This window comes from Carassius auratus, chromosome 9, assembly GCF_003368295.1.
Source record: "Carassius auratus strain Wakin chromosome 9, ASM336829v1, whole genome shotgun sequence".
NCBI lineage: Eukaryota > Metazoa > Chordata > Actinopteri > Cypriniformes > Cyprinidae > Carassius > Carassius auratus.
Window position 1 is genome coordinate 16,548,273 of NC_039251.1, and position 9,924 is coordinate 16,558,196.

General features: G+C 37.0%; 1 protein-coding gene across 2 annotated transcripts; it reads right to left on the bottom strand.

Moving 5' to 3' along the window:
* Positions 1–3,892: 3,892 nt before the first annotated feature.
* On the bottom strand, positions 3,893–9,304 carry LOC113108524 (sodium/myo-inositol cotransporter-like). Of its 2 annotated transcripts, XM_026271703.1 has the most exons (3): positions 9,019–9,304; positions 7,935–7,973; positions 3,893–6,409 (listed from the first exon to the last, which is right to left on the bottom strand). In XM_026271703.1, the coding sequence occupies exon 3, from the start codon at positions 6,134–6,136 to the stop codon at positions 4,007–4,009; it is 2,130 nt and encodes a 709-aa protein (XP_026127488.1). In that variant the 5' UTR covers positions 6,137–6,409; positions 7,935–7,973; positions 9,019–9,304; the 3' UTR covers positions 3,893–4,006. The 2 variants fall into 2 exon arrangements, with proteins under 2 accessions (XP_026127488.1, XP_026127487.1); XM_026271702.1 differs by lacking the exon at positions 7,935–7,973.
* Positions 9,305–9,924: the final 620 nt, after the last annotated feature.

The following is a 9,924-nucleotide window of genomic DNA, read 5'->3' on the forward strand; positions in this document are numbered from 1 at the left end:
TCGCCCACGCATTTTCATCTTCAGGAAAGTTTTCCACTCGGTCACCTCCATTCCTACCATGCATCTGAATGCAAATCAAATGGAAGCTGACAATGGAAAAGTACTGCACAGAAAAACTGTCATACTGCAGAGAGAGTGAGAAAGAGAGGGAGCACTGTGAAACTGTATCCTTTACAAGTCATTTCAAAGCAATGCAAAATCTCAAATCTTTATTTTATATTCTTTCAAAGGCATATTTATATTAATTTATATCTATGTTCTACTAATATAACTACTGTGTGACTTCATATAGCTACTGTGCACTGTATATGTTATTGAAATGGTTGATTCTCTGCGTGTGTATAGTAATTGTCATCCTATTGCAGAGGGATTAAAATATTTATGCAGAATATTCATTTATGGGGGAAAAACAACAGGACTAAATAACTTTATGCACAATTTTGATGCCATTGTTCATGCAATATCATGTTAGCGCAAGAAAGAATTATCAGCCATGAATGATTGATAAACAAGAACTTTGAAATGCAGTGGTGTTTGAAAATATGTTTGGAATATGACATTAATTAAAGCTGCAAATAATTTCTGTGGCTCAGTGGTAGACTATTGTGTTAGCAGGGCAAAATGTCGTGGGTTCAGTTCCCAGGGAACACACATACTGGTAAAATAAAATTGTATAGCTTGCACACGTAAATCGCTTTGGATTAAAGTATCTGCTAAATGCATAAATGTGAATGTAATTAAACAACATTCAAATAAAAAGCACAATATATAAGATTAAATGTCAAATAACCAAGCTCATACAGTTTGTAGTTCTCAAATTAATGTATTTTTATTCATCCGCAACTTTTGATAATAAAAGCAGCAAATGTACAATGTACAAAACATATGTGTATTTCTGATAAGATCAGAGATTGAAAGCAATAAACTCCATATGCATCTTTTTAGCTCATGGAACTCATCACAATGAATCGATAAAGCCAGATTTCTGGCAACACAAAACATCATAAGAAATGTACAGTACACATTCTAAACTAAATCAGACAACAGAAATATTTGAAATCCATTCAAGTGCAAATGATTCAATACAAAACATGAACTACTGAAAACAAAATCAAATCTAATCACAAAACCATTTTATTGTTATGAAAGGCCATGTTAAAATAAGAATCTCAGACAATGATGTTGAATTAAATAATGTAACGGTCATTTACAATTCACATTATTAAACACAAAACAAACAACATATACGTGCCTTCAAAAAAAGACAGAACCCCATCATCATTTCACTACTAAATAAGTGGAAAAGTATTCAAAACGTTTGGGTGTTGGTTTGAAAATTTGTGGTGTTTCCAAAACCAGCAATCAAAGATTCCACACCCCTAAGCAAGTAGTAGTATGGCATTGCTAGAAAAAAGGTAATATGCATTATATAAGTGTCCAATGTGTGCTACTGTGTGTCTGCTACAAACAATAGAAGAAAACTGATCATGTATATTGTTATTTCAAAGAAATCATGTCAGGGTTGGATGATGAGAACAATGAATCTGAATCAATTAGGCCTCAGATAATCGCAACAGTTGCTAAACTTTGTAAATTTGATTACAGCTTATGCATTAATATGACCAGGCATGCAACGATACAATTTTTTTCAGATGCGTTCCGATCCAAGTATCGGGTGATTCCGATCCGATACCAGCGTTTTTGTTTTTTTTAATCAATGTAGAATTTCTATACTTCTTATCGTCACTCTTTTGTGTTAAATATATAATATATAATCATAATCTATAAAAAAAAAACTATTATAAACTAGGTTAGCAGATAATTTAGTAAAGGTTATTCTTGAAAAATCATGAGTGCACAATTTTATAAAATCTAATCATTTAGTGAGGAATGAATAAAAGAGAATAAGTGTATGACTAAATCTGGTAAAATGTTACATTGCTCTTTCTATTGTAAAATACATGAAAACATGTAAATGCATTTATATATAAATATAAACCAATTGTATAGCACAGTAATGAAGGAAGCAATATATGAGAGTCCTATCTATCATATGTTGCTGCCACCATTACTGTGCTATACATCTCATCTGACCGATACCCGATCCAGCTAAAAAAAACATATTGTGTATCAGATCGATGCATCCCTAGATATGACTGAATCTACAAATAAGAAAAAAATGAGCTGATAGCTGCAAAGAAATAGGAATCACTTCAGTAACATTCACAAGGACCACAAGAGTCCAAAACCAAATCGTCAAATTGGGGAAAATACATATAAAAGAATGAATGTCTATTGAACATTTTCTTTTTATTCAATGTACCACTTTTACAAATAGATATCTGTACAAAAATGGATTTAAACATATGGAGTGATTTTACATAGATATAATTTATAATGTAAAACAATAGCTCTCCATTGACTTTATCCCTACTTTATTTGGAATGATAAAAAGTTACCTTTTGCAGTCCCATTAAAAAAACCTTTTTACAACTCTTTTGACAATTTCTGAATTTAAATGACATTACATTTAAGGTCTCTTCTCAAGGTATTAATACAACATTGTGAACTTGTACTTAAATAAATAAGTTACATCTGTCTAGAAAATCCCTCACGCACATCTTATTTTCACTAAGGCCATCCAGCAGTTCCCCTTTCTCTGAACAAATAGTGCATTCAACAGCAGATCAACAACAGGCAACGCCTGTTACTGCAGCCACAATCAAATTCTTCTTCTAGAAGAACAAGATACTATTTTGTGCAGCAATCAAAACTGGACATCCAAGTCTTCATGTTTTGGGATCATAATATCAGTAATGATATCAGTTATTAACATTTGAATGACATTGTTCCCCAGCTAGAGTCTTTTTTCTATGGCAGCCCTTATGGTCATTTAGTAACATCCATATAACCACTTTCTACATTTTAGAATTAAGTTGTTTTGTAGTGATAACATCTTGAAAGTCTATTTTTTTATTATTATTTATTTTTTCACATTAAGTGTTATATTTACAAAAAACAATGTCTTCACGGCTCTGCACAAATCCTTATGCTCTATTTAAATAAAAAAATTGACATCATGATACCCACGTATTGTCACTGCAAATTCTTAATTTTCACCATTTCTATCACACATTTAAAACTTTGGAAACACTATTCCAGTTACGCAGGTGACAGATTTACATGTGAGGTCTGGTTTTAGAAATTCGTTAGTCCTAACAGTCTGCATATGCAGAAGACAACTTCCTTACACATTTACATACTACTATATGATTGGAAAAAATAGCTTGAGGCCAAAAACTGCCTTCATTTGTGACCCTGGACCACAAAACCAAGCCTTAAATCGCTAGGGTATATTTTTTTGCAATAGCCAAAATAACATTGTATGGGTCAAAATTATAGATTTTCCTTTTATGCAAAAAATCATTAGGATATTAAGTAAAGATCATGTTCCATGAAGATATTTTGTACATTTCCTACCATAAATATATAAAAACATACATTTTTGATTGGTAATATGCATTGCTAAGAAATTCATTTGGACAACTTCAAAGGTGATCCTAACAAACCATACATTAATGGTAAGCTTATTTATTCAGCTTTCAGATGATCATAAATCACTTATAACTGGTTTTGTGCTTCAGGGTCACATTTTGGTTTGGAGGAGTGCACACATTAAGGCAGAATTCACAAAAGAATAAAAATTGTACATCCTACATTACCTTAGCTCAACCAAGTATACTATCAACTATAAAAAAAAGCTATGGTCTCAGTAATCTTTTTGGTTGTCAACACAACACAAAGAACAGCTGAATATTTTCAAGGAGGTATGACAGAACAAAGGTTAATGAATAAATAACCTCTATCAGTATGGAGAAGCAAGTTTTAAAAATAAAAATAAACCACACTGTAAATATTACAGACCCTAAATGGCTTATAATAACAAATAGTTTATATAAATGTGCTGTCTTTCAGGCAGGCCTTATGGTACTGCGAGATCAGCATATTACAAGGAGAAGTACACAAACATGAAAACACCCAGTGAACAGACAAATACCAGGCCTAAGTTAAGTAAGAGCTTGATCTTAGGAGGCTCATGAAGCAATTCACGGACAGCTCCTTCATCTTCTTCAACCACTTTGGGTTCAACACCAGATGTTTTCTCTTTGTGACAACAAATCCAGTCAAACACTTGCAGGCAGCTCTCTTCATCACACTTGTCTTGATTCTTCTGTTTTACAAGGTTTGCATGACCATTGGCATACAGCTCCATCGGTGTGGATGCCTCCGTGCTGGGGGTCATGGGATCTTGTTCAAAAGGGGAGGGCATAAGGAGGGTCATGTCAGCCTCATCAAGACATTTTTCCTTTTGGACATCTTCTGGAACATCTTTCTTGAGAAAACCATCAGCACTGCCATTAGTGAGTTTGTACATCTCCTCTCGTTTTGTCACAGGAAAGCGTTTAAGTTTTTTCAAGCCCCATATTGTGGTACGCTTGACCTTCTCCTCTTCTGGTGGAGATGTGCACAGACTGACACACACAGCCACCAGCCCTGAGATCCAAAACAGCCCGGCAGCAATGTACATGTAGTGGACATCTGTGATGAAAGCCGGCCGTTCATCCGGCTGGTCACATTTTGGCTCACGATATATGAACCCAAGGAAGAGGCGGGCAGTGCCTAGTACGAACCCAGTCATGCCACCCCAAAATGCGCCAGTCTCATTGCAACGCTTCCAGAAGACTCCAAGTAGAAAAAGGGCAGCAATGGGTGGAGTCAGGTATCCTGCAATTTCCTGGATGTACAGGTACATCTGGCCACCTTGCATCTCAATAATGACAGGCACCCAAGCAATGCTGATAGTTACCATGAATAGCACAAAAAACCTGCCGACGACCACCAGCTCACGGGAGGAGGCACATACACGCAGCATTTTATAAATGTCCAGTGTGAAGATGGTGCTAGCGCTGTTAAAAATCGAGTCTAGGTCACTCATGAGGGCAGCGATCATCACAGCCATCATCAACCCCCTGAGACCCACCGGCATCACGCTCATAACCAGCCGAGGGTAGGCGATGTTGGAACAGCCAGCCTGACTGCCGCACACAGCCATGCAGTGCTCTGGTCCGATGCATGCCAGCTCATCAGGGAACAATATTCGTGAGATCATCCCTGGAATAACAATGATGAACATGGGAAGGATCTTCAGCATTCCTGCCATAAGTGTGGAGCCTTTGGCATGGGCAATGTTCTTGGCAGCTAACACTCTCTGGACGATGACCTGGTCAGCACACCAGTACCAAATGGATGAGGGTGTTTGACCCAAAATGAAGCCTGGCCAAGGGATGTCCTCATCCAGTGGCCCTCGTAGGAGCTTGAGGGAATCTGGCTTGGGATGGATTCGGCAGGAGTTTGTGTACTGGAAGCTGAAGTTGCTGTTAGCCAGGATGGCTGTGACATTGGGGACTGCCTCCATATATTTTTCCCGCACCCCTTCCAAACCACCGACCTTGACCAGGCTGATGATGGTAAGGGTTAACGCACCGCCAACCATAAGCACAGCCTGTAGAGTGTCCGTGTAGATCACAGCTGCCAGTCCACCGGTAACTGTCAGCAAGGCGGTCATAGAGATAAGCAAGATGATCGACAGGTAGAGGTTCCAGCCAAGAGACTCCTGAATGAAAAGAGCTCCTGCATACAAGTCCACTGAGAGTTTAGTAAAGATGTAGACCAGAAGTGAGAGGGCTGCAAAGTAAATCTTTAGCCGCTTGCCCCCATAGCGCTTGGAGAGGTACTCTGGCATGGTGTAAACCCCAGAGTAGATGTAGACTGGAATGAACACCCAACCAAGTAGCTGCAAAAGCAAGAGGGCATTGAACTCCCAGGCACCCACTGCAAAACCACTGGCTGCACCAGAACCAGCAAGTCCAATGAAATGCTCGCTGCCGATGTTGCTGACAAACAGTGAGGCGCCAATCACAAACCAATTCATAGTTCGACCTGCCAGGAAGTAGCCACTGACAGTGCTATGGTTGGCCTTCCACATGGCAAGCAGGCCAATTACAAGCACAAGCACAAAATAAAGTGCAACAACTGCAATATCTGCCGCCTCCATCACTGGTCCCGTTTTTAACATGTTTGAGCTACTGTTCAAAATGCAATTGTCTGCAAAAAACTGGCTTATCTGGTTAAAGTTGCAAGTAAAAGCACATGAAAACTCTTATTCCTTTGGTTTGCTGTTTTTCTAGAAGGAAACGGAAGCATCCGTCGTCTGTCAGATGAATTTCTATTTGGTTTGTGTTTGGTTTTGATTTGATTCGTTATCCAACGGTGCTCTCATGAAGCACAAGAGTTATTTTGGGGAGGATGTCTCTGGCTTCTGGTCTAGAAATGGCAAGAGTTTACATTCCTGCAAGACAGCAAACACAGAAAGAAAGAGAGAAACAGGGCATGCATTAGATCATGTGTGGATCAAAAGACTAAGCTAATGACAGATTTTCTCCACCCCATTCATTATTACTAGCCATTTACTATAATCACCACAAAATAGAAATTTTGATAACGATTTTATTAGTAACATTGTTACAGATGTTATTCTGAACAATACACAATGATTTACAAAGGAAGAAACAATATTTAACATTTTATACATTAATTGGTATCGAAGAATATTGGATATTTAATTGTGCATTCTCATTTCCCTTATTTTACATTTAGATTAACAGTGTTATTAGTATTTTAAAATATTAAGTGAGGCAAAGTTAAACACTGTTAAATACAACCTTCAGCAAATCTCAAAATTAATTTAACTGCACATAATGTGATGCTGCCTAAATTAATATAGACTTTTAATATCAGTGTACACTTAGAAGAAATTAATAACAGCAATGAAAAACACTGTTTAATTCACTCTGTCCATTTTCAAATAAGCTATATGATGATAAAATAATAACAAACATTCATCATAATCATTATACTCCTTTCAATTTTTTTCTCCTTTCAGTCATTTTTTGATAGTGTTGTCAAATCTTTGTCTCCAATCACTGCCGGAGTTTAATGTTTACATAACACTGGACATAGACAAATGTGCCGCATCACTTTTCAAGCTCTGCCATCTGAACACTATACCAGCTCGGACTTCAGGCTCTTAATTCCTTGTGAATCATAGGGCAGATTATTGCATAACACTACACTGGTTGGCTCTAACCGCTATCTTAACATCCCATCTAATAGCAAGCTAAAGGTCAGACTGCAACAGCCCTGACAACTAGTTTGGTCATTTAATGTTGAGCTTTAAAGCAGAAGTGAGAAACAAAGATTTAAAAGTAATCAATGGTAACACACTACCAGATCCTTATGCCATTAAGCAAAGAAAAAAAAACACTTCATGGAATTTCAAAAAACAATGACTACTGCTACCTATTGGTTGTAATGTGAAACTGCTACTGTAACTCATTTAAGATGCATATCACATATGTATCTGATGTATGCTGTCAGAACAATGGCAACTCTGTACTTCTTACAGTACAGCCCAACACTGGAAGCCATGTGCCCAACTATTACAAAACAAAATCCATTATCACCAGTCTAGGATAAATCCACACAATGAGGAAAAAAATAATTATCATTCCTCTTTACTTTCTTTTTTTTTTTAGCCCAAGCCTAGGTCAGAATTACTGTATATGGTGGTGATTACAAGCGTACCTTTTGTCATGGCTTTATGTATGTATCAAAGCACACCACCATAACAACATGCTACTGTAACTGTATATCACAACCTGTGCTGATATTATCAGGTTGCATTTGCTCAACAGCGTCGCTATAAATTGAGCCTAACTGACAACACATCACAAATGACAAAATATTAAGTCAATACTATAAACAACTAGGTGTTAAAGAGACAGTTAACCTAAATGATGTCATCCTTTACTGACCTCATATCATTCCCAACTCCATATGACCTTCTTTCTTAACTTGAACACAAAAAAAGAGATGTTAGGCAAAATGACAGTCTTGATCACCATTAAGTCAGTCACAAATATTCTACCTAACATCTCCAAGAAAAATGTCAAAATGGGGGACTGGGGGATGACAATTTTCATTTTTTAATAAACCATCAGATCCCTTTAATTCTAACAACATCCATGAGATAATCTCCTAATGGATTCTCTGGCTAGCCATGAAAAAAAAGGAAAGGGACTTGGGGTGGGCAAGGAGGAAAATATCCACTTGTAGCCAATTCACCTCACTACAAGCACTAACGTGCTTTAGTAATCAATGGCAAAGACTTTCTTTTCTTTCTTTTTTACGACGACTTTCAACAGATAGCTTAAACAAAAATACAAGACAGTAAGTAGTACAGAGATATTTTAAAACTTTTAAGGATGGGTGACTAAATCTAACCTGCTTGAAAAATATAAAAAAAAAGGCCTATTACATTGGTTATTGACACTCGTGTCGTCTAAGGAAAAGTGTCGATTAATTCAGCGTGAAAGTTTAGGACAGTCAGTGACAGGAGAACAAGCAAATGCGGCTCCTGCGAAATTTCTAGAAGCACCGCTCGCTGTCAAAAACGATGCTTTATGCTGTAATGTTTTATAGTGACCGAGACAGTCGTTACGTATTCACCCTCAAAACCTGTACTGACCTTCTTCTTCTTCTTTTGTCACCCTATAATTTTCAAAAAAGCTAAATGATAAAGGTGAATGTTTTCCAAGCAGTCACGCCTCCTTAAATAAATAAATAAATAATTTTAAATGATCTATCCATTTAATTTACGACGTATTTTTCGTCATGCCATTTGAAAAAAGCATCTTAACAAAACTTGTTTATATATCTTGCAGATATTTACTACTAAATCACTAAATTCTTCAAATATGGCGCATTTGTACGGCTACAGTCTCTTTACAATGTTTGCCAATAGTATCCAGCGGCAGATGTTTGCGCGGCTCATTGGTTTAGATACCTTCAAAATTCCTGTCTGATCAATACAACAGTTACACTTGAGATACAACTTACCATTTTCATGATACAGTCTTGAAATAAAGAACTGAGCAGCGCGTGTTACTAAAATGAAGGAAGGGCTCCAAGCGATGTTGATCATCTACATCAATTTCTGACAGCTTCAATGCGGAAGGAGGCAAGATATGTTCGTTGTCGGACAGCGTCTTTAAAAGTTCAGAAATGGAAAATTCCATTCCTTCGGAATGAATGGTGCCCCAAACGCGCCTTTTATAAACGTACATCCACTCTTGATCTTTCCTCTGTAAACGTCCTTCCTTGCTGTACATTCGGTCTGTAACGTGGCCAGGGTGGGTAATCGACGGGTAAACCACGCCCCATACAAGAGATTATCATAAGAGCCTTACATGATTTAACTTTTTTGCAGTCCTTTAGTTAATACTGGAAACTACTAGAAATCGCCCTCTTTAGCCACGATCAAACCTCCTGGATTAATCATTAGGCAGGGCTTTTGCAGATATAAGAACAATCTGGAAATGCACCACAGTGCTCATTAAGCATGTTCTTTACTAAATTAGTTTGCCTTAGTTTTACTGTATCTATGCTATCATTTAATCCAACAAAGAAATATATTGTACAGCCATTCTGTCATAAGGAATAAGAATAGAAATATAATATGAATGGAATAGAATAGAAAATAACAGAACAGAATTCTAGTCTATCAACAGATTCGCAAGGTCCATCCAAGATCATCCAATGTAAAAAGTGAAAAAGTGACTTGACATACAGTCAAATATGGTGACTCATAGAATTCATTCGTGCTCTGCATTTAACCCATCCAAAGTGCACACACACAGTAGTGAACGCACCAAAAATAAACACAATTAGTCATTGCTTATGGTATATCTTTATCAGTAGTCTGTATCTGGGTGAAAGGATCAAGATAATTTTGTGACATGATGT